This window comes from Kazachstania africana, chromosome 7 (assembly GCF_000304475.1).
Source record: "Kazachstania africana CBS 2517 chromosome 7, complete genome".
Classification (NCBI taxonomy): Eukaryota; Fungi; Ascomycota; class Saccharomycetes; order Saccharomycetales; family Saccharomycetaceae; genus Kazachstania; species Kazachstania africana.
In genome coordinates, this window is record NC_018946.1 from 763,814 (window position 1) to 787,947 (window position 24,134).

Sequence of the window (24,134 nt, forward strand, 5' to 3'; positions counted from 1 at the left end):
TCGTAGTAACAGTAATGGATACTATTATATTCTTTTCTGTGAAAGAGGCAACGTAAACGTATCCTACTAATAAATAATTTTAAAATATTACAAAGATGTTGGCGATCGCAGATAACTCATTACGTCTGGTAAATTTCTGTTTTATGGTGATTACCATGGCATTTATTGCACAATTATTGAATACAAGACAGGGGCATAATTCGGCAAGAGTAAACTACTGTATGTTTGCAGTCGCTTTTGGTATTCTAACAGACTCAATTTACGGTCTATTTGCAAATTTCTTCGAACAATTAGCATGGCCTATAATTTTATTCGTTTTTGATTTTCTAAATTTTGTTTTCTTCTTCACAGCAGGTACTGTATTGGCAGTCGGTATTAGAGCACACAATTGTAACAATGAAGCATATAGAAACAGTAACAAGATCGTCAGAGGATCTGAAACAAGATGTAGAGTAGCACAGGCCGCCGTTGCATTCTTCTATTTCTCAATGGCAATTTTCCTCGTTAAAGGTGTCTTTTCCATTATGAAAGCTATAAGTGAAGGTCCATTTGGCTCTGGTTCTTCATTCGGTTTCGGTTCAAGAAGAAAGAGAAGATCGGCTGGAACCGGTGTTCCAACTACTTCTACTGGTGTACCAACAGTATCTGAAGTTTAAGTTTACTCACAAGAAAAATATAAAAAATAAAACAAAAAACATGAATCAAACCTGCCTAATGCTTTTTCTATTCTTTTACAATTTCGAAATTTTAAAAATGCTAATTAGAATATACCCAATTATCTTTTTTTTTCTTCTTTTTGTTAATTATTTAATATATAATTAATCAATCACTCTATTTAATTATTATCTACTTCAATTGAACTTTTGAATTTTTGATTCTAAAATTCCAATCCCGTTGTTGTATGTCTGTAAATTGTTCATTAGCCAACTCACCATTCTGTCGATACAGTAATGGATTCTCTTTCATAGGATATAGCACTGGTCTGTACCCATTATACAATATATCAATCTTTAATTTACTCTTATCCAAATATTTCGTCGTTGGAACCCTGGGTAGATTCTTACATAGTATACTACCACCCCTCATCGCTTGAATAGACATCACTCACTTACTTATGCGAAAGTTGCTCCCCCTTGTTTCAATATTGACCTTACTGAATTTACAATCCACTTATATATATTTATATTATGGATACGAATATGGTTTACGCAATACACCCAATAAACATAGATGTCACCAGTGGCTAACGGATAATAACGATGATGATGATCGTGATTCACCCAGACTTTATCTTCATTGCATCGCCATCGCTTTTGCTTGCTTTTCGCTTTGTGTCGGACTTTGCGGTTTTTACGGAGTTTGGCATTATTACTGGACGATGGGGGATGGGCGGCTGTGGCAAATGGAAAAGCCACAAGCATTCTGTGCAATGCACCCTTTAATCGGGTGTGCCTTCAAATTGCCACACCCCGAGATTGCCACAGCAACCAGGGAGGAGGAGGAGGGTCTCCAACATTTGATGAAGATCACCGGGCGTACTCATTTCTCGTTCACGTGACTGTTTTTCACTAATTCGATGGTTTTCTGTTTCAAATCAAGTATATAGTATCGAACATCTGAGAGAACATCCTGTGGGAAGTTGCACTCTATTTGTAAGAGTGTCGTCTCGATGGCGTACGTGTCATTGCGCTTGATGTGCTCACTAAGTGTATTCATGTCTGACATGGAGGTGTAATTCGCATTTTTCTCCCGGAGAAAATCATTGAATTGTTTGGTACGGTCTTCTACCTGTGGGAACGTCTTATAATAGAAGAGTAACTTGGAGACAAATTTTTCCTGTTCTTTCGAGGATTCGATGAAATCTTTGATCTTGTATTCTTTGAATAACCTCTTATTTTGCCTTTTAATATCTTGAAATATGGTTGTCCTTCTAATCTCGCTTTTAGAAACTATCTGGGACAAGTAATGGAACTTTGTGGGCTCTAATGGCCTTTCTTCGTGCTCTTCAGGTTCTCCTCCCTCCTTTGCCTCTTCATCACTAGTAGAGTGGATGCCTTGTCCGCTGCACCATCTTTCAAAGAGATCTTCTCGTTCTTGGTCGTCAGTCACCAAGTAAAAATCGGGATCCTTAGACACTTTGTTCATTTCCATAGACCACTCAGAAAATTTATCCAGGCCATACCTATCGAATAACTCCATAAACTTAGCTTTATCCCCACTAAGACCTTCATCTGCAACATTATTCAAAAATTCATAGTCGTCTTCTTCTTCTTCCTCTTCTTCACTTTCTGATGAATCGTATCCTTCTACTAAGTTCATACGAGGTTTTTCTGCTTCTTTTAGTACTATTTCCCTAACTTCTGATTCCGCCTCTTTTTTTAGTCTTTCCTGTTCATTCTTCATATCCTCCTTCAAAAATTCTACTTCTTCAACGATATTACCGTATATCTTTTCAACATTCTCAATAGCATAACCTCTAGCAATTCCAATCAAACATACCAGCTTCTCTTTATCAAATAACTCTATCAGTCTCAAAGACTCTTCATCACTCAACTCTTTTGTAGGCTCATTTTCGTTGTCCAAGTAGTATTTCATTCCATTATTACATATCACCAGCTTCCAGTCATTCATTAATCTTATCACGAAAACGGGCTCAATTTCCTCTCTTTTGGCAGCTTCAGGTTTCTCCCATGTCGTCTTCTTAGTTTCAGTGTTGTAATAATACTTCTTCCCGTTGGGGGCCCTATACTCCTTCCAAATCTTATTCATCTTGCCTCATCTCATCTGTAGCCTATATTTTTTACATTTTCAGTATCAGAACAAGATAAATCGTTTTCTTTAAAAAGCCATTGAAAATCAAGAAACATCTCAAACATCATCGCCAAGACTACATTTGATAAAACTGGAATCCCCCATGAGGTACGTGTTGCTACTCCAGCGCTGAATTCTATAAATTTGATTACTAACTTTTCGCTACAAATATTACAGTTTCTTCGACACAAAGGAACAATCAGTTCCCATAGGTTACATTACTCCCAAATTCCCATCCTTATACTGGCCAATAGGTTTCGATGAAAGTTTCGATAACGCGTTTCTCTACAGCGTAGTTGACATATGGAAATTCACACTATATTGGTCTCTAATATTCAATGGTGCTTTCTATGTGTCTGCAGGAGCCGTAGCTTGTTTGACAACGAAAAAAAAATCACGATCGTTACTAATCTTCGCCACATATACAGTATTCGGTGGACTCCAAGGTGTCATTGTTGGGACAGTGATGGGATTCCTAGTCGGCACCATATACAGAGCAGGTCTTTTTGGTATGTCATGTTGGATCCCAATGTGTTGCGCTGTGGCCCAAATCTTATACGATGTGCTGGTAAGCTACTCCACCGTTGGTAGAATAATGTGAACAGCTAACATATGGGCCCATCAATACTGTTATCGCTCTTCACTACTCATTATGCTGCTCATCGACTGAGCCACCATGTGGCCGGGCAACAACAACGACAAGGGTCCCAAATCTCGCATAGAATATAAAAATGAATTAAAAACGAGGTGAGGAATACCATATTCGTATCTTTACTGAAGCTTGAAGCATAAGTATAGAACATGTCATCCGCTTTAATTAATCGTGCTATTACCAATATTAAGACAGAATTAGATTTCCTTAGGGAGTCTGAAATCATAACCCAGCAACAACTTGATGAAATCTTGAAACAATTACCTGAAAAGTATGATCCTTCGAGTAAGCAAGCACAGAGTAATGAAAAACTACCCCTCCAAACGGTGAATGCAGCAGCGAATTCCTCCTCTGCCTCAGTAGACCATGCCTCTGCGACGCCTCCTCCAGCAAATCAACTGGAATACGTGGAGGCATTGTATGCTTTTGAACCACAACAGGAAGGTGATTTAAGATTAGTCGCAGGTGACAAAGTTCAAATTCTCGAGAAACCATCCGCTGAATGGTACAAGGGAACTTGTAATGGCCAAATTGGTATGTTTCCCGCTAACTACGTGAAGCCAGTTACAAAGGATAGCTTTGCTCCACCTCCCCCTCAATATCAACAATACTCAAACAACTACCAACAGCCTTCATACTCCCAACCAGCCTATCCCCCAGCTTCAACGGGTTACTACCAACAGCCACAACAAGTGCAAGTCCAACAACCACAACAAGTGCAAGTCCAACAACAACCACAGCAGCAGAGCCAAACTAATGAACAATTGAAAAGATTTGGTAGTAAGCTAGGTAACGCTGCCATTTTTGGTGCAGGTGCTACTTTGGGTAGTGACTTGGTTAATAGTATATTTTGAGTTTATACAAATATATATAAATGTCGTGTGGTAGGTAATTCTTAAGGTGTTATATTGCTTTAAATATTTCTTAAAGGTATTTACCGTATACATGATAAAGTCTATTCAACACATGCAGTTTATTATTGGAAGTATAAAACATGTCTTCAAGGTCTTCGACCCACTCTAACTTCCTAGATCTTGGGAGAATAAGTTTCCCAAAAGAATATATTTTTGAAATTTCAATCATGAGGATCCCATTTTCTTTTTTACTTCTATTATCGTTGTTTAGCAATTTTTCAACTTTGTTTAAGCTTTTGCTCAGCTGTAATTTGACATTTTTTGTGTTACTGAAAACACCACGGAGTCTTAGAAGCCTAGAAATGGAAATGCTCAAAAGATAAACTAAAAGAATCGAGGGAGAAAGGGCAATTAATTCGAATAATAGTTCCTGAGATTTTAAAATTTGATCCACACCGTCTAATGCTAATGATCCATCAACTTTTGTCTTTTGGATTTGGATTAGTATTGACTTGATTAATTCACCATTAACAATGTTTTTTATTGGCTTTTGCATTTGGGACTCATAAATTTTCATAAAATCGTTCAAATTCCCATGTTTAATGTCATCATAAATTTTACCTTCATTTATAGTACCTTTCACATTTTCAACATAAAATGAACTGAGCATACGATATAGAGAGTCCATCTCAGTTTCCAAAGTACCACTCGACATCATAGAAATTTCACTATTCGTGTCATGTTTTACAGTGGCCCAAATTCTCTTGACAGGTATCCAAATCCAATTTGTAATCAAACTTTTGGTAAATTCCAAAATATTCTCTTGTACAAAAGCAATTATTTTGTCCTTTGAATTCCAAATAGTTAGTAATATACTTGGTCCTTTAATAAATATAATTAATCCGAGGGGCCAATATCTTTCGATTATTCCCGGTTTATGCCACCTCTGCATTTCATTTCCCTGGGAGAACTCTTTTGTTGAATTGAGTATCTGCGTCAGGGACATAGTTTTGCCTCTGTCATTGAAAAATCGCGACAAACACTCTTTTCCCGAGTCAGCACTATGGAAATTATCAATTAACTCACCAAGTTTTTCAGTGTAAAAATCATTTATTTTATTGAGTTTATTCAGCTTCAAACGTATTTCATTGTTAATCATTAAGCCCGGTAAATTGAGAAGGATTTGTGGGCCTGTAATACCCACAAACTTATAGTTTTGTAACATGAAAACTTTCGTGAAAACAGGTTTGATCTCATTGTCATAAAATGATGTAAACGAACTTGGTCTCTTTTCGCTTCGTAACGTACGCCATATCAATTTCGTCAATCTTAATGTTCTTGATATCGAAGCTTGTACCAGATAGATTAATTTATTCACCTTTGAATGCATAACTGTCTCGTAATATAGTTGTGACTCGTATGTCATAGGAAGCTCAACCAGCGATTCATTCAATACCACGTAGAAACACAACACCAGTATATACTGTTCTATCGCTTGTCTCATGATGTGTAGAATAGGATTATCTACCGTCTCACATTGAACAGACTCCATACGATGTGAAATCTCAAAAATGGGCTCAAAATTGATCCAAATTCTTCTACCACGCTCCTCGTTCGATAGTTTCTTTTGAAAATTAGCCACAATATTTTTTATATGTTGTAATGAGTCCTGATACTCGCCTACATGACGCCTAGTACTTTCATCAAACACCAAGTCATGTTTCTGAGAGGTCAAATGCTCAAAAGAGGATTCCAATTGGATATCAATCCTCGAGATAGCATCCAACACAGACCTGTCAAATAGCATCCTGTACCTAGTTCACTCAGTTTCACGATACCAAGCTGCTGTTGACCACAAATAGTAGTGAAAAGAACGGCTCTATCAAACGTACAAGTTATCTTTCCGGCTACCAACCGATGAGCATTTATTCATTTCATTACTGCGAGATGCAGATTGACTTCCAGTCCATAATCCGGACTTCCTTTATGGCCGTCTCATTGAAAGGTTCAGAAAATCTCCGCAAGCGATCTCCGTCGGGCTTCCTCTCCGTCACGTTGTTGCAAAATGATCCGATCCGCGGCTTCTTACGGTGTCATTTTTACATGCCGAACGTAATAATTAGATTTACTCATCGAGCAAAATGCATCACTTTCCTCGTAGGATGAAACGGTACGCAGGGGGATGAAGGTTGCTTCTTGGTCGGTTGCTATTTAAACTTTGTCATGCCAAGATACAAAATGGAAAGTCACTCGCATCGTTTTACCATGACAATCCATTACTAAGCTTCTCTTGAAAATTTTAATATTTCTTGGAACTTCTCTCTGTCAACACAGGCAGATCAGTGTAGTGTATAAGATAGTGATATGAAGCAGGGGTGATTGATTACTGATTAATACCTCGGAAATACCGATTTCTTCTAGCTGCTTAGCATTGTAAGTCAAATAATGCCATGCATATATATATATTACTTTCTCATTAGACACAAATGGTAATTGTCTTTTCTCACTACTAACCATTCGAGAAAGAATTCAGATATTACAATGCGCTTAATAGTACTTATATATTTGACCACTGGGGGTACGTCAATGATCGTACCTTGGTTCAATGAGAATACTGAATTTTTCAAAATGAAAATTAGAAGTATTGAAGATCCTAATAACGAGGATTCTTTACCATTCATATTAAATGCAAAGCAAGTTAATGATTCCAACAAGAGTTTGGTTAATGACTCTTACATACCCCAATACGTCTTAGAAAATGCACCAATTGTTCATTTGTCTGATGATGAACTTTATTTCCCCCAAGATATCGAAACTTATATCGAAAATTTCAAAGTGACAGACGAATCGAATAATACTATATTGGAAGATCTAACTTTACAGCAGTTAGAAAACACATTCACATTTAGGAATGATGATTTGTCTCTCTCTAACGTTCACAGTTCGAAGACATTCTTAACTAGTAAGACAGATTTCACACAAAATCCAGACTATATGTTTGGTTCATTGTATGAGTACAAAAATACTGGTGAAATAAGAAAATCGGCGCCTTCTGTGTTAATTGTTGTAGACAAAGGTAATGGTTGGGTAGACGCATTTTGGTTCTTCTTTTACGCCTTTAACAATGGGCCCACCGTCCTAGGTAATGGTCCATGGGGTTCACATCTGGGTGATTGGGAACATTGTGTAGTCAGATTTTTTAATGGACAACCGAAAGCTATTTACATGAGCCAACATAGCACTGGGAGCGCTTACGATTTTAATGCATTGGAAAAATTCAATGGAAGACCATTAGTTTTCAGTGCGAAAGGTACACATGGGAACTATGCATCACCAGGACGATTTTCGCATGATATCCCGTACATTGCGTTTAAACCATTAAATGACGTTACAGACAGAGGCCCATTATGGGATCCAACTTCAAAAGTTTATTCATACAAGTTCAATCCATATAAGGATAATGAAGTCATTCCTATAAATGCTGATGCTAAAAAAATTGGTAGAAGTTGGTTATATTACCAAGGACATTGGGGTAATAGACAGTTAGATAAAAAGGATTCCAGACAAAAAACCTCGATTTTCGAATCCAAATATGTTACTGGTCCTAGGGGTCCTTTATACAAGAATCTGGACAGAGTTTCCATTTGTGGTGACAAGAATACTAAGATATGTCATTTAAAATCGCATTTACGTAGATCAGAAGGGTTTCACCTAGCTGAAAATCAAAACGGGTTGGTCGGCAATAATTGCGGTGTCCTATTGGAAAAGATCAAGCCCAGATGGTTACGTGAAATAGCATACTTCATTACGTGGAGAGGTTCACTCTGTTACTTGATGGACCTCTACACGGGTTAATTTCAAGCCCACTGCATCTCTATCATTACGCAAATTTTGAAGAGAAAAATTTATTCAATCATAATTACATTGGCATTGGCATATCTACCTCATTTTTGTAATAATCATATATGTTATTTTAACTTTCTTAATGATTAATGCTGATTATGTCAACTATCTCGTATTAATCAAATCTGATATTACTATACTACGCGCGAAAGTTCCAGAAAATTCTAGGGATTTCTATACCTTTCCACTGAGAAACGACGCAGAGGGAGTTTTTCTTTTTATTAAGGAACGCGACTGGAAACTTCTTGATTATCGATGAGGTTCTTCACAGTCAACCTGAGAGACTGTATTTAAAGACGGAGTCGTTATTAGAATGATCTGAGCTTGCATTTCATAGTTGAAAACACTACACAGAAATAGGTCTAATGTTTTCTTTTTTAGCACCAACAGTTTTCGATACACTACCAACTTTTAAAAGTGGTGTTGCAAACCACTATGGTAATTGCATCAACAATGATCCATTTGTCCCTAAGTATAAAAGAAGGAGGCCATGTAGCAGCCCTCAACCAAGTCAGTTGAGAGAACTACCATCGATAGATTACAGTCTGGAGAAACGTCCTTACGGTTACCAACTTTCGTTACAGAAATATATTCCAAAATCAGTACTATTACACCAACTGGAGAAAAAGTTGCATACAATAAAAAACAATATTTACAAGCCCAATTATGAAATAGTCACCGATATATTTGGTCAGCAACATTATGTGGAAGACCAATCAACCGAAGAGGCCTATACGAATGCGGCTATTGAAGTTTTAAGGTCTAATTTGGATGAAATCAAATCTGACTTGGCTAGAGAAATATTTAAGCATTGTCGCTTTTGTCTCGATAAAGAAAACAACATTCTAAAGGTGAAGCTGGTTAATTTAAGTCACGAATTTCAGTTGGATGGCTCACTTACAAAGCTCTATGTATCGAATTACAGCATAAATGAGGACGACTTAAAATTCGATGTTGCTTCTATAACAATTCACATTGAAACAACTGATGCTAGGGGCTCAGACGACAATGGAGAGCCGCTTATAGAGAGTAGTGATGCAAGTAAAGAGAGTAAAATCAACTATTTGAAAAGAAAGGAAGAAATGTATAAGAATAATCAAAAGAGAACACATAATTTGAGGCATCTAAGGCACAAAAAAATAAGCCAAGGCAATCAAGTGCACCTTCAATGCTAGTAGCAGATATTACCAAGACTCAACCCCCTCCGCAATTATACCATCCAATTCTGGAGGAAGTTCAGGATGAGGAGTTTGCGGAGTATCATAAATCACTATCGTCGGTTGGCGAAAAATCTCCAATTGTAACGAATGAATAATGAACGATACTAAATAATGTATATCTAGTATACAGTAACGATTTAACGCATATTTTACGTTTATAAAAAGAATTTACTTTCATGGCTATCGCAGTCGCTGTATAATTTATTTTTTATCACTAAAAGACGTAAGTACTCATCGGAAACAGCTCTAAGATATATGTATGAATTAGACACCACTACTATAATTAAGCTAGTATGGTTCGTCCTTTCTTCTACTCTGCATTCGCGTCAATTTTCTTATACACTATGAAAGCTGTATGCTAAGGTATACTACTGTAACTAACTCGGGTTTTAGTTAATGACTAGATACCTAGACTCTAAACTCGATTAAAATATCGCAAAGATGGACTGAATACTTTACGACTGATTATTCTCAATATATATTTTGTCTTATTTCTTAAAAAGCAAAAAAAAAGTTGGCATTATTTCCAAAATTCCCTTTCAATCTACAAGACATTAAAAAACGTACCTTTGAATTGAAATATTTTCACAATAAACTGGGGCTACCAGCTTTCTCTTTTGATTTAATAGCTGACCGTCTGACAAGCTGTTTTCTTTATGTATTTCACGTTGACAATAATCCTATAAATCATCCCATAAATCAGTGCCTTCCCATTGACATGCTGCACCATAACCGCTGATTGGAGGCTAAACATTATATTTTAGTTTCAGAAATTTTCACAGCTTTGAGATATGAACTGGATGTTTCAACTAACAAGATAGAATGATATGTGCGTATGGGGCTTTTGAAAGTGACTTATTTTCAAAAGGTGCGTCACCTGTCTCCTCCAATTATGAAAAGCGATGCCACATAAAAACTATCATAGAGCTGAGAAGCAACAATGATTTTGTTTTAATTAGAATAGGTAGTGGTTTAGTATCAGAAACATATATTTTATTCATGACTTCAGCCAAAATTGTTCCGAAAGAGAGGTATAAATAAGGTACAGCACTGGTGATTAGAAAAAAATGAAATAAAATAATGAGCACATCAATCTCTTCAGAAACGAAAAAGGTTACTCAGCAAAAATTGTTTATCATATGAAAATCAAGTCGCCATAGATAGCTATGTCTCATGCTCTGCATCTATTTTTGAAGAGCCATAAACATTTCAAGGGGCAATCCGTCGTATGCTAAAAAGTTGATACAAGGAGCAAAAGGAGGATCAAGCCTGTTCATTCTTTGTTGACAGTTCTCTTTTTTTCAGAAAATGAAACTAATTATATCTCTCTAATTACTAACAATAGGCGTACACAAGAAAAATGAAAACCATTTTCTTGCAGTATGCAGTAAAAAAACTTATTTCTACTAGAAAATACAATATTTATATGATATATAAAAACAGAAATAATCCCCATAAATAACTAGCTAAAAACTGATATGACGTACAACATATAGTTATAAAGGTCCTTTTATCTATCTTCTTCGTTCTCACCAAAGGTAATAACGTGTTCCCGATACTTTCCCATAAAAAAGTGCAAAGTACTTGCAGCATCTCTGCTGTCCATCAGTGCAGTATTACAGCTTCACATGATTATACAAATTATGCTCTAACATGACGAAGAGTATCATGGGTAATCCGAGAAAAAAGTCTTGGCATTGTAATTCTGCAGAGAAAAGGGGGCTTGGACAAAAAAAAAATTTTTGGCTTGGCGAAATTTTGAATATCAGGCACGGCTCATAATAATACCACACTAAAATATGTGATTTATTTGTTCGAGTCTCTGCGAGAAAATAAACCTGCCAAAGAGAACCTTTGCCTATTGGGGAAGAACAGATCGAGGCGCGTTCTGATTGGTAGTGGCTTGATTTGTCTGTTCTCGAGAACAGATTATTTTTTTTTTATCAGCTAATACCACTATTTTAATGCAATGAAAAAAATAATAATATATATTTCATAGAACAGCTACTTAGGATTTTGATAATTATTGCAAGTATTTTTTGCTTTTCATTACTCCAAGTCGGTAGGTTGATATTTAAAACTATTTATTATTGCCTAAAGGGTGAGAAATCCTAAATTTTTATTTTGATACGACCATAGCGACATAACTGGAACCCACTGATGGTTTCAAGGAATTTATCTAATTTTGAAGAATATGGACGAGAAATAGATGATTCGAATGAAAATTCGCCATCTTACTCTCAAAGTTCCTCATCCAACATTCCCGGAGCGGACGACGTAGAGACCCAGCTTTTGTCAAATCCGTTTATGAATAGTGAAGAGGATTACAGTAGGTCAGCTTCCTCCTCCATACATTACACTAGAGGTGAAGAGTTAAATGTAGTTGGGTACTCAAACAATCAGGATACATCGGATTATAGTGGCTATTATTCGAGGAATAACGACTATGACACTATTGATCACGAAATTAACACTAATAAGAATGGTTTGAATGCAAATCTTCTACCACCTAAAATACCTACGCAGTCTAGTACATCACTGAATACTGAACTATCGAACAACGATATTTTAGCACCCCCAGCATTCGATAGATATCCCCTTGTTGGTTCTAGGGTTACTTCAATGGCCAACATAGCTAGTCCATATACAGATAACATGAATGGAAATTCATTAGGAACACATTCCGAATCTTCTTATGTTTCCAGTCCAAACGTATTTGCTGCAGAACAAGACTTTTCTCCTTTTGGAGGATATCCTACTACATCGTTCCCATTACTAATGGAAGAGAAAGAGGAAGATGATTACTTACACAATCCCGATCCAGAAGAGGAAAGCAGACTTGATAAAAAAAGGTTTGTAGAAGATTTTAGGCACATGGATAGAAGATCTTTCACTGGCTTGATTGGGATATTATTCTTATTTTTACTAGCAATTTTCATTTTTATTGTCCTACCCGCTCTTACATATTCGGGTGCTATATATGGGGATACTTATTCTGATGTTGTTGAAATACTTTCGGAGTACTCATATCCAACTTTACAAGCCATCAGAACAGATTTGGTTGACCCTGATACTCCAACCTCTGCACACTCAAGACAAGCTAAAAGCGGCGAATATTGGAAACTGACTTTTTCCGATGAATTTAATGCAGAAGGTAGAACTTTCTACTCTGGCGATGATCAATTCTGGCAGGGCCCAGACTTTAACTATGCTGCTACGAAGGATTTAGAATGGTATACCCCAGACGCTGCCACCACCGAGGATGGTACTTTAAAATTAAGAATGGATGCCTTTAAAAATCATAATCTTTACTATAGATCCGGTATGCTACAAAGTTGGAACAAATTATGTTTCACCCAAGGTATTCTGGAAGTTTCTGCTCAATTACCCAATTATGGTCGCGTTTCTGGTTTATGGCCTGGTCTCTGGACAATGGGTAATTTAGGAAGACCTGGTTACATGGCCACCACTGACGGTGTTTGGCCTTACAGTTACGATAGTTGTGATGCGGGAATTACACCAAATCAAAGTTCTCCAGACGGTATTTCTTACTTACCAGGACAAAGATTAAGCGTTTGCACATGCGATGACGAGGATCACCCAAATCAGGGTACTGGTAGAGGTGCTCCAGAGATTGATATTATTGAAGCCGAAACTGATACAACGTTGGGAGATGGTTTAGCGTCACAGTCTATGCAAATTGCTCCCTTCGATATTTGGTATATCCCTGATTATGATTTCATTGAAATATACAACTTTTCAACAACAGTAATGAATACTTATGCAGGCGGTTCTTACCAACAAGCAGTGTCAGCAGTTTCAACTCTGAACACTACATGGTACGAATTTGGCGCAGATGCTGGTTATTTCCAAAAATATTCTATGGAGTATCTCAATGACGATGACGATGGCTATGTTCGTTGGTTTGTTGGAGATGTACCAACGTTTACAGTATACGCAACTGCATTACATCCAAATGGTAATATTGGATGGAGGCGTATCAGTAAAGAACCAATGTCAATTATTCTAAATCTTGGTATCTCCAATAATTGGGCGTACATTGATTGGCAAATGATTTATTTTCCAGTAACGATGTCTGTGGATTATGTCAGAATATATCAACCAAATGATTCCATTTCGATCACATGTGATCCTGATGATTATCCAACTTATGAATATATAAGCGACCATGCTACCGCCTATGAAGATTATAACCTCACCAGCTGGTCTGATACTAATTATACAGTTCCAAAGAATATCTTAACTGGCAATTGCGAGAGCTCCAAGTATTCATTATCAACATAAGAACTTTAGCAAGAAATACATGGTCCAGAGCAAGCGTTCATGTCTAATTCATATATTACATCCACGGAGTTGTAAATTCGCTGTAATTTTCTTCGAGCAATTTACTGTGTTATAGTAGATACAAATTCCCCACAATATTCCAAAAATTGAATAATATCTCGGAAGGTAGATTCATACAAGATTAATATATACTATTTATGTAATATACAACTCATTTGAACTATTTTCAAATATGTGTAGTAGTATTTTCAATATTAAATATATTTTGAATGTTGCCTTCGGATATGCCTAATCGGCGAAGTAAGATATACATACATGCGAAAATAATTTGATTAACCGAAATTCCAAAGATTCAATTCAATATAACAAGAGGGCCTGCTACACCTTGCTATATCTGTATCAACTCACTTTGCAATCATGACTCTACGACAAACAATAGATTCAAGTGAAGATAGACGCAATGAACTACTACTGTGGGTAATGAAAAAGTTGGATCGGATACTGACTGATGAAACAGAAAGCAGTGAACAAGAATGTGCTAAAATCTACTCAGAATTGGATGACTTTATGAGATATTGTGCCTCATTATCGACATCTGAATTAGAATCTCACTACATTTCTATTCGAATCTCCAAATTGTATTCGGTTCTTCTAACGAAGCTAGCACCTAATTCACCTGGTAAGTTATTTGACACTGCCGAATTAATGACCTATATTCTTTGCGAAGAAGAAGTGTCTAAAGAAGAGCAAGAAGGTGAAAAATCAAAGAAGAAATCCAAGTCTTCAAATAAGACATATACCTATTCAGCTGCCAAAGATTTAGCTGCTACTATTCTTATAGAGCTGTTTGAAGTCTTTGGTGACGATATATCATCATTAGGCCCACTAATCTTTAGTGTAATATTCAAAAATTTGAAGAAAACCAACGAAAAGAGTAAGTATCATCATGCAACCTATATGGTTACTCTTCTACAACTGTTCAACTCCATTCTCAGAGGTTGTGGGGAGACTATTCTCGATTCAGCTTCAGCAGCCAAATTCTCCAAATTGTCAAAAATTATCTTTGAAGACATGTACAACAAGGAAAAGGAATATCCCGTTGATTTCATTTCTCTCATAATGGATAGTTGGGCAATTGCCTTCAGGCAAGAATCGCTGGTGAAAGATCATCTAGATGACTTATCCTCCTTTATATATACAAAACTTTGCGAAGGAAAGCTTGGAATTTATTGTTTTTCAAACGACACTACCAGAATCCATGCTGCAAAAACCATTTCAGAAGTTCTATATTTTTATTATTCAAAAAAGCTTCTACAGTTCGATGACGCTATAAACTTCTATGTTAGAATGTTTTCAAATGCAGGCGCAAGAGATCTTAAAACAGGTTGTGTAGAATCTTTGATAAATTTCATAACACTTTGTTATGCTTCAGACTCATCATTTCTGAACGGTTGCAATTACTTATACGTAATAACTACGCTTAGCGATATATTTACGGAACATAGAACGAAGCATAAGAGAATAAGCTCAATAACAAGAGATCTAGAATACATCAATTATGTGCACGATTTAATTTTACCACATATCACAGAGTCATCAAAATCCCAAATTCTTCTTCAGTTATTGAACTTAAGACCTAATCACACTCCTCAATCAGGTAGAAAAATATTAAATGTCGATACCTCTTCAAACCACTGGATTATGTTGTTACAACTGGACTTAATAAACAAGCTTATTAATTCTCTCTCAACATCTTTTTCTGATGATGAAACTATTATATTAAACGCCAAATCACAGCTGATAAGGTTGGCAACGTCAGAAAACTATATAATAAGAATTCATTCTAATGTTGTTTTGAAAAGCTTCATAAAACAATATCCTCGATTCTTGTCGAAAATATTACATGATTCGCTGGAAATACTCTCTACAAAATTTAATGACACTGAGGATTTTAATTTCTCAAACTTACATGGACATACTTTTATTATTGCAAATTTGATAGATTTGGCTACAAAGGATTTTGTTTCCTACGAACTAGTTATGAGGATCACTGTTTTTGCAACCGCTTTTATAAAAAATAATACCACCTCTACTGCATCCAATTCTTATTTTAAAGGCCTCATATGTTGGATATTACTAACAGGACTGATGAACTATAAAGATGACGAATATTTGGATGGACAAATGTCTCAACTCTTTTTATTTTGGAAGGTATTACTGAATCATACATTTAAATACAGCGACGACGAAGTTCTTCTGAAAAATTTGGAGTTGAGGACACACGCCCTTACGTGTCTTTTGAACTACCTTAATAATGCCACAATTGATGCCGATACTGCTAAGCAAGTTTCATATTTGCTTACGAAATGTTCCAACTTCAATCACTCAATTATGCTAAAGTCAGCAAGCATTGATAAGGCATTATTGAGCAACGAAAATAGAATTTTGCAGGTTTATTTGAAAATACAGAAGTTATTGAAACAAGAGTTTAATAGTTCTCTATTAATATTATTAACAAAAAACTTTACTAATCCTAATTTATATATTGAAGACTCACAGTCGACTTTGGAGACAATGAAAAGTAAATTGAAGAAAGGAAGATCTAAAGATGAGTTCGATGAGGAGCTCGTGGTGGATACAACTATTGATACTTTATTGCGTTTAAATAGCGATTTTGCATACGGTATTTCTAGTAAAATTAGTTCCAATGGTATAGTTAACTTAAGCTATAATATATCTCACAAGGTTCATTCTGGAATCACTGGAATCTGGCCGGAAAATGAAAAGTATTGGTTTAGTGGCCTCGAATCAGAAGTATGCAGGCCCATCTCACGAGTTTTAACGTATGATAGCCTCGTCCTATTATTTGGTGACAAATCTTATGCTGGTGGATCAGAATATTTACCAAAAGTTACCACGTCATTGATCGATTTTTCTATGGAGCTTTTTTCTTCTATTTTCCCGTACCTGAATAGCAACATTCAGTACTCAGTTATTGAGAATCTAAAACTCTCATTATTTTCAAAGTCGACTTCTAAATTTAGAAGTGTCGCAATAGCTGCAAATGTCTGTGCTGCTCTGCATAACTCTCTCAAGCTTCTGGAGCAGGGTTCTCTATGGTTGGAAGCTTCTGTAGGTAATTTGATTTTGGATACTATCAAGCAGGTTGGCTTTCAAAATGATATATATATAACTAATTTGAAAGCTGATATTGTGGGTCTAACATGTGCTGCCATTGTAAAAAGATTGGAAGCTTCTAATAAAGCGAGGTTTATAGAGGAACAGGTATCTGTACTTACAAAGGCTATCGTTGACAAAGAAGAGCCTTTTTCCAGAGTACTGAATGCTCTTTCTCTGGTTGCAATTTACAAATACAACTCTCGTGCGTGCAAGTTCGACACTATCTTCGAAGTCATTATTGCTTTGATAAATGATCCTCATCCAATTGTTCATTCGTGGGCACTAAGGGGTCTTCTCATACTACTCGACAAACATCTAGTCATTAACGTGGCGACAATTTCTCAAATCATAACTAAAACAAATGAACTATTACTTGACCAAACATATGGTATTTTTGGTGCATCCACACTGCGCTATAATTACAATAAACAATTCAATTCTCATTCCATTTTGATCGGGATATTGAAGATACTTACCGAAAAGATGGGTCCTAACTATTCTGATTTAAGCGAGAAAGAGATGAATACTTTCAAAGCTATTATTTTGAGTTCACTTGTTTCAGCCAATATTTGTGACAACGTTTCGAGCCTGAAAATCTATGAAACTTTGTGCACTTTCAAATTAGATAAAATTTTCCATCACCGGGTATTTATATCTGCAGCAGAGAAAATTATTGAAGGTGCACTACTTCCGTTGATTGGTGTATCTGGAACGAACCCATTTTTTATAACTGGAAAAATACCATTTCCTCAAACTGCCAGCTTGGAAAGTGCATTTGCTTGCTTTTCTTTATTTATCCAGTTGTTCAAACTAGGTAGGGGGGAAACATTCAAGGACTCTATGGAAATACTTTCCTGGAGGTATTTATGTATTTATCCTTTCTCCCCAGAAATTCGAGAATATTTTGAAGAATGGCTTCTACACAGCACGACTAAAGGTACTTGGATAGATAAGCTGCATAAAATGTATGATACACCAATGGAAAAAGTCTTCAAAGGATATTTTAATTCTATACAGTCACAATTAATGTCAAAGGATGCCAATAGACCTTTAAAAGAAGAAACATTTGCGGAAGAACAGATCGCTATTACTGAGCCCAATACGTCAAGCTCGTCTAGCACTGATACGTCAAGTTTTGATTATCTACAATGGCAGTCAAAGGAGATAATTTTGAAGCTAATTCTTAAACTCTGCTTTGAATCCCACATTGATCCAACTTTATATAGCCAATTGGCTTCAAAAATTGATAGTCTGGTTAAAATTTCCTTCCGAGCCGCAGTTTGTAATATCGAAATATTGAAGACCCTTGGTCTAAAAACACTAGATCAGATTTTAAGATTATTCTCTGTACTGAAAGATTCAGAAAATCCAGAAAAATCGATATTGGAAAGCCAGGAGGCTCAGATAAGTAGTTCCTTGATGTCCGCTTTCTTTATCGGAAGTTCTCCAAATGTCATGGTAATGGCAATCAATATCAGTTCAGAAGTGCTCACCAATAATCTTATGCCGTCAATATCTTCCAGTAGGATATCCCAACTTTTGATAAAATTATTGGAAAATCTAAATCATGACGAGGGTTGCATAACTATAGGTGAAGCACAAGTGACCGCAAAAAGAGCCATCAGAAAAATCCAACTAGCCGTACTCAATTCATGGGCAAGACTAATAGAATATTCAATATCTAATGATAATAAAGAAATTATAATGTTCTCAACAAAGTATTGGACAACATTAATCCCTCTGTGGATTGTGTCATTGAGAGAATTCATGATGATAACACATGGAGCAAGGGCCAGAAAACAGATTAATGATAGCAACAAGGATGAAAATTTGCCAGAATCAAAGAGGTCAGAAATGGAGTTATACGAGCCGGTTTGGCTAAACTTTGTAAAAGTTCTGGGGGCAATTTTACAAACCGACGCTAAAAAAATTTCAGACTATTTGGATAAGGAAGAATTGGAAAGTTTTAGCTTTGTTTTGGTCGCGAAGTGTTTCGATATTATATCAAAGGAAACAGAAAATACTAGTAAAGTTGTCGAAGTTCTTTCTGCATTACATGGTATCGAACAAAACAACATATTATTGAATGTTTTGTTATCTGAAACTATAAACTCTGAAGTCATTTCTATATTAGATAGATTAATAACTACAGGTACTTACAAGGAGAAGCTCATAGTCATCGATATATTATCAGACACTATTAGCTCCTACTCATCAATAAGGTCGTCGCAGGAAGATTTTTTAAAGGATATCGATAAGCTATATGAATTGTTGAGACTACTTATTTTGATTATATCAGGGCTACTTCCTTTTATTAGATATGACTTGGATGAAAACTCCTCAACGGTGGTAGACCTATCATCTGAGAATATTACTCTGTTGAAGAAAGCTATCAAAGCGGTAGAAAGAAATATAAACCTTTTCGACAAAATGTTTAAGAATGACTTATATTCTTGCTTGTTGTTTATTATTGGCAAAATTTACAACTCTAATGTCCATAATGCAGTAATACCCGTGGTTCTTTCTCTACTAAAATCCATTGTTAGCGATCTAATGAGCGACCCAAACACTAAGTCCCTCATCAACGTATTTTATAGATCAATTAGGGGCGCTATGTTCAAAAAAGATATGAACCATGAAAACACGATCGCAACTTTTTTATTACTGCTAAATGGTGGTTTCAATAAATTCAAACTATCCGATCTGACCGTCTTTGCGAAATTACTTATAACTAATTTAAATTCTCCTTCAAATGAGATGCTATGCAAACGTGGCTTCGAAAACCTGGTTAAAAACTATGACAATTCTGTATACTATCAAGCTATGATTAAACTTATCATCAAAGAATTTTTTGATATTGAAGTTGAGAGTATTTCTAGTGTACAACTTGAGGTGGCATTGCGATTTTTTGTTGAGTACACTGGCTTGATTTCTGAATCTGCACCCTGCAAGCTAAAATCACTGTACCTGTTGTACTTATTTTTCATTGCAAAATTTAAGAAATTAATTGAGAAGACCTCGATGACTTGCAAAGAGAACATCGAAAGAGTATACCTATTTAATTCCGAAGTCTTTAAAGAGGCGATTAAACTTATAATGACGACAGATAAAAAAGAAGAGATACGAGAATTAATAATAGAGGCTTCATTAGATAATAACACTCAAACTAGCTCTTTGGAGCTGAAAGAATTTATTTAATTATATTTTATAACGTATATGCAGAGTATATATATTTGAGATATTGAGAGGTATGTACAAATTGGAATAGCTATTTGAGTGTATCCTTTATAAATTTGACACCTTCTTTCGTACTATTATTAAGAAAAGAATCTAAACTTTCATATCGAGATTTCCTAAATTGATGCTTCAGAATTATGTTCCAATCTGCCATTAAATCAATGGATGACATTCCGTCTTGATAAAGCATTGAACAACACCACAAAAAAATATCTTTCCTTTTACACTTTAACGCAACCATTGCTATGTTCTTCAAAATGACAACCTTATTTGATGAGGAGAGTTTGAGCTTGATGTTATATGGATCAAATGTCGAAAAAGGGTTCGAGTCAACTTCTTTAGTGTTTGAAACATTGACTGATTTCAGGAATATTAGTTTAGCGAGGTCCAAAGATTTAGTGGAAGATTTTATTTTAGTATTTGAACTTTTTCCAGAAGATTTGTTGGTACAATGAAGTAAAGTCTTTATGTAAAGTGACGCTACAATATTCCACAACGAGTTTAAATGTTCTGGATCCTGTTTATCTGCCTTAGTTAACAGTTCATTTATTACTGCCAAGTGATTTCTACTTAAAGCGCTCTTCCCGGCCAAGTTCCATTCCACAAGCTTTGTTATTAGAGTCGCGTATGCCGACAATCTTTCGCTTGGCTCAATAATGTTCAAAAGCTTAAGTGCTTTTTTCAGGTTGTCCACCTTTTCTGTATTTAGAAGATGTGAGATGATTGCCTGATAATTGCTTGATGACAACTTGCCAAATAGGTCAACAATTTCTTTTAAAATTTTATCTACACTGCTGAAGTCATGAAACTTCAAATGTAGTTTTAGTAACGAGTTCAAAGTTCTTTTACGATAGAAACGTCTATTTTGAGCTGCGTCGTTCATATTTTCTTTCATATCTTTAATCAGTTGTGTAGCTTGATCGAAATCACCAATTTGAGTAGTGTAATTTATAACAACAGGTAAAAGGAGGGGGTCATTGCAGTAGTATACTGGCGTCAGCTTTTCCATCAATTCTCTACACACACCTAGATAAGCCTTATTCTGTTTTGCTATCTTGAAAACCTTGTATAATATTCTTGGATCATGCTTATCAAAAGATGTGTAATGATTTTTGATTGTGGTCCACGTTAAGAAAACGCCTGATACATTTCTCATTTGATAATCTTGATCAATTAGTTTGTAGGCAACCATCATTTTGGAATCTCTTGTTTTAGTACTAGGATAGAAGTTGGCATGCATGAGTTTGGTCAGAACAAGTTTAGATAGTAACGGTGTGTTATCCAGAGATAATGCTTTATCACAAAGGTTCTGGAGTTGAAAACGAGTCAAGGTTAATGAAGATGAACGTTTCTCCATTAATTGACAAAGCTTTAAAAACTTTTTCAAGTGTGGCTTATCATACGGGGGATTTTGAAATGAAAGTGCAGTGATGAGCTTCAACGTTAATTCATTATCAATAGTTTCGTTATTATTTGAGTAATATAAAAGAAAAATATCAGCAGCCATGAGGATGTCATTTGTTGTCAATGAATCGAAAAAGCACCAACGAAAGACATCATCCTTCGTGTGAAAAGTTATCCCTTCTCCGGAAATTGTGTTTACAAGTTCATTAGCAAAGGAGACGTCAGAGTTATTGTACATTATTTCTCTTCTATAGATGCCCCTTGCGGTAGATGATTTCAACTTTGTCTTGGATATAAACCTCACAAAACTGGGTAGATCTACTTCCTTAAGAAGCGACGCTATCGGTCTGTTTTTGGCTGACTGCAAATGATGTTCTCTCCAATACGACTTAAACAATTCCTTTCTAGATGTGGTCAAAGTTTTTTCCTCTTTAATGATAGTTATCAACTCACTGATATGGTTTGTTTGATATTTGTGGAAACTAGTACAACCTGTATGCATTCGAACATACAATATTCGATAAGGGATACGCCTTATAGCCTGTCCTTGCATGTGTGTCAGACTATGAAGCATTGGACAACATTGACCTCACCGTTATTATGTTCCAGTTGCTTCTTGGAGCTGGCCTTATTTTGCTGTCAGTTTTTTTCTCGATATCGCTATATAAAAGTGCGTATATGATCTATGACGGACTTTCACATGTGTTCCTGAATTTTTATTCCATGAAAAATTTCCAGATATATATTAGATATTGTGAGACACCTAAGTTACTTAAGAGACTAAGTGCTGTCAAGACGAGTCTGTGAATGAGAACGTCAATTCATTATTATCACTTGAGTCTTCATTGCGGATGCAATGAAATAATTGGTGAAAGGCTATATTTTCACGAGGTTCTGCAAATTTATGGAAATATAAGAGAGGACCATCAGAGCATGGTTATGTAATAACAACATATATGCCAGCATTATGTAGTAGTAAAAGTACAAGATTGTTTACAGAATATACCCAGCCAGTGATGTCGCTACGGATAGCAGACTTGATGTTGTCTCTAGTGTAGTAAAATTGACGCTTTTTTGAGCTCTGGGCTGCTTGAGGAAAGAAAAACAAGTTATTGAACGGGCAATGTATAACTTGATTAGAAAACATCGAGTAAAAGTCTTTAATAAATTCTTGTTTTCTTCTGCAAGACTTTTTCTATTTTGGCAAACTTGACTAAATTGGAAAAAGTCGACGAATGAGACAGCAGACTGCGATAACTTTTACGTACTTAAATTTAGTATATCTCATCCTAATCTAACTAGATAAACAATCAGTCGATTTTAATAACGACCTTACCCTTTGCCTTATTCGATCTTAACCTTTCAATTGCTTTTTTGAAGTCGTTGAACGAATATGTAGAATCTATCTGTGGTTTGAAAGTGGCCCTTTTTATCATTAACGCACCTAGTTCCATGAACTCAGACACAGCTTTGACGTGGGCAAAGAAGTAGTTAAATCCTCTAAAAGGATTCAGGACTCTCAATGGCATTGTAAATGGTATGAAATTCAATAGACTTGGATTCTGGTAGTTATATTTTGAATCACCGACAACAGTTACAAAATATGAACCGGTGTCAATTGGCCTTAAAACTTGATCCATAATCGGAAAAAACTGATTGTTACCAACCGAATCAAAAATTAAGTCGAATTTTTCATCATTCAATTTCTCTTGGATTAATTTTTTAACATTATCCACAGTTACATTATTACCTTCGTTGTCGTTATAAGGTAAGAGATAATCATAGCCAAATTGCCTATTATAATCTATTGAATCCTTATTACATACACCAACGATGGTACCTATTTTCAAATGGTTTTTGGCTATCTGAACTAAACAGTTAGAGACCGATGTAGAGGCGCCAATAACTAGAATTTTAGAGTTTTCATCCCATTTTTGCTTTTTATCGAAAAGAACAGCATATGCAGTACCGAACACATTAGGCCAAGAAGCGGCTGTTTCAAAATTTTCAGTCTCAGCCATATGTGCAATGGAAAGCTGTTGTAGTGGATTAATAATCAGATAATCAGACAAACTACCCTGGCTTCCATATATGTGAGAAAACACACCATTTACACGATCCCCAATTTGCCATTTAGGATCAACATTTGCACCCCTTCGAACTATGACACCAGCATAGTCTCTAGAGTATGTCTTGGGATCGTTGCGAGTAAGATAAGGGAAGCAAAAACTGTGAAGAACAAAGTCAATTGGAGTAAGAGCAGCCGCTTTTAAATTTATGACGATCTCATCGTCAGAATAACATNNNCAATCTAAAGAAATTTCCTTAGTTGTGATAGCAGGTGGAGTCTTGCAGTTTATAAATGTTACAGATCTTTGTGTAGTCTTAGAATCGATAGTAGACATACTGAAGAGCTGTGGTTCATTCACTTCGAAAAGTACAGTGAAATTCCAAAGGTACAGAACTGTTTGTCCAAAATATTACCTTTGTCGGGCGCCTGATGAAAAACAATATTCCACGGACCTACTTCATCTTACACATATATGTATTGACACTTAAAATGTCTAC

General features: G+C 35.8%; 12 protein-coding genes across 12 annotated transcripts; 7 read left to right on the plus strand and 5 right to left on the minus strand.

The window, feature by feature from the left end:
• Nucleotides 1-95: 95 nt before the first annotated feature.
• NCE102 (Nce102p) lies at nt 96-656 on the plus strand (the record flags this gene model as incomplete). The annotated part of the gene is made up of 1 exon (XM_003958489.1): nt 96-656. The coding sequence occupies one exon, from the start codon at nt 96-98 to the stop codon at nt 654-656; it is 561 nt and encodes a 186-aa protein (XP_003958538.1).
• Nucleotides 657-846: 190 nt separating this feature from the next.
• SUE1 (Sue1p) lies at nt 847-1,086 on the minus strand (the record flags this gene model as incomplete). The annotated part of the gene is made up of 1 exon (XM_003958490.1): nt 847-1,086. One exon carries the CDS (start codon nt 1,084-1,086, stop codon nt 847-849), a length of 240 nt encoding a protein of 79 aa, XP_003958539.1.
• Nucleotides 1,087-1,539: 453 nt separating this feature from the next.
• On the minus strand, nt 1,540-2,769 carry URN1 (Urn1p; the record flags this gene model as incomplete). Its single annotated transcript, XM_003958491.1, has 1 exon — nt 1,540-2,769. The coding sequence occupies one exon, from the start codon at nt 2,767-2,769 to the stop codon at nt 1,540-1,542; it is 1,230 nt and encodes a 409-aa protein (XP_003958540.1).
• Nucleotides 2,770-2,914: 145 nt separating this feature from the next.
• On the plus strand, nt 2,915-3,412 carry MAY24 (May24p; the record flags this gene model as incomplete). Its single annotated transcript, XM_003958492.1, has 2 exons — nt 2,915-2,925; nt 2,989-3,412. The coding sequence occupies 2 exons, from the start codon at nt 2,915-2,917 to the stop codon at nt 3,410-3,412; spliced, it is 435 nt and encodes a 144-aa protein (XP_003958541.1).
• A 200-nt stretch (nt 3,413-3,612) lies between these two features.
• PIN3 (Pin3p) lies at nt 3,613-4,317 on the plus strand (the record flags this gene model as incomplete). The annotated part of the gene is made up of 1 exon (XM_003958493.1): nt 3,613-4,317. The coding sequence occupies one exon, from the start codon at nt 3,613-3,615 to the stop codon at nt 4,315-4,317; it is 705 nt and encodes a 234-aa protein (XP_003958542.1).
• A 70-nt stretch (nt 4,318-4,387) lies between these two features.
• NCA2 (Nca2p) lies at nt 4,388-6,124 on the minus strand (the record flags this gene model as incomplete). Its single annotated transcript, XM_003958494.1, has 1 exon — nt 4,388-6,124. The coding sequence occupies one exon, from the start codon at nt 6,122-6,124 to the stop codon at nt 4,388-4,390; it is 1,737 nt and encodes a 578-aa protein (XP_003958543.1).
• A 734-nt stretch (nt 6,125-6,858) lies between these two features.
• On the plus strand, nt 6,859-8,172 carry TDA6 (Tda6p; the record flags this gene model as incomplete). Its single annotated transcript, XM_003958495.1, has 1 exon — nt 6,859-8,172. The coding sequence occupies one exon, from the start codon at nt 6,859-6,861 to the stop codon at nt 8,170-8,172; it is 1,314 nt and encodes a 437-aa protein (XP_003958544.1).
• A 413-nt stretch (nt 8,173-8,585) lies between these two features.
• CUR1 (Cur1p) lies at nt 8,586-9,395 on the plus strand (the record flags this gene model as incomplete). The annotated part of the gene is made up of 1 exon (XM_003958496.1): nt 8,586-9,395. The coding sequence occupies one exon, from the start codon at nt 8,586-8,588 to the stop codon at nt 9,393-9,395; it is 810 nt and encodes a 269-aa protein (XP_003958545.1).
• A 2,205-nt stretch (nt 9,396-11,600) lies between these two features.
• KRE6 (beta-glucan synthesis-associated protein KRE6) lies at nt 11,601-13,745 on the plus strand (the record flags this gene model as incomplete). Its single annotated transcript, XM_003958497.1, has 1 exon — nt 11,601-13,745. The coding sequence occupies one exon, from the start codon at nt 11,601-11,603 to the stop codon at nt 13,743-13,745; it is 2,145 nt and encodes a 714-aa protein (XP_003958546.1).
• A 417-nt stretch (nt 13,746-14,162) lies between these two features.
• On the plus strand, nt 14,163-20,123 carry LAA1 (AP-1 complex accessory protein LAA1; the record flags this gene model as incomplete). The annotated part of the gene is made up of 1 exon (XM_003958498.1): nt 14,163-20,123. The coding sequence occupies one exon, from the start codon at nt 14,163-14,165 to the stop codon at nt 20,121-20,123; it is 5,961 nt and encodes a 1,986-aa protein (XP_003958547.1).
• A 70-nt stretch (nt 20,124-20,193) lies between these two features.
• On the minus strand, nt 20,194-22,140 carry CBP1 (Cbp1p; the record flags this gene model as incomplete). The annotated part of the gene is made up of 1 exon (XM_003958499.1): nt 20,194-22,140. One exon carries the CDS (start codon nt 22,138-22,140, stop codon nt 20,194-20,196), a length of 1,947 nt encoding a protein of 648 aa, XP_003958548.1.
• Nucleotides 22,141-22,876: 736 nt separating this feature from the next.
• On the minus strand, nt 22,877-23,971 carry KAFR0G03810 (uncharacterized protein; the record flags this gene model as incomplete). The annotated part of the gene is made up of 1 exon (XM_003958500.1): nt 22,877-23,971. The coding sequence occupies one exon, from the start codon at nt 23,969-23,971 to the stop codon at nt 22,877-22,879; it is 1,095 nt and encodes a 364-aa protein (XP_003958549.1).
• Between the last annotated feature and the right edge of the window lie 163 nt (nt 23,972-24,134).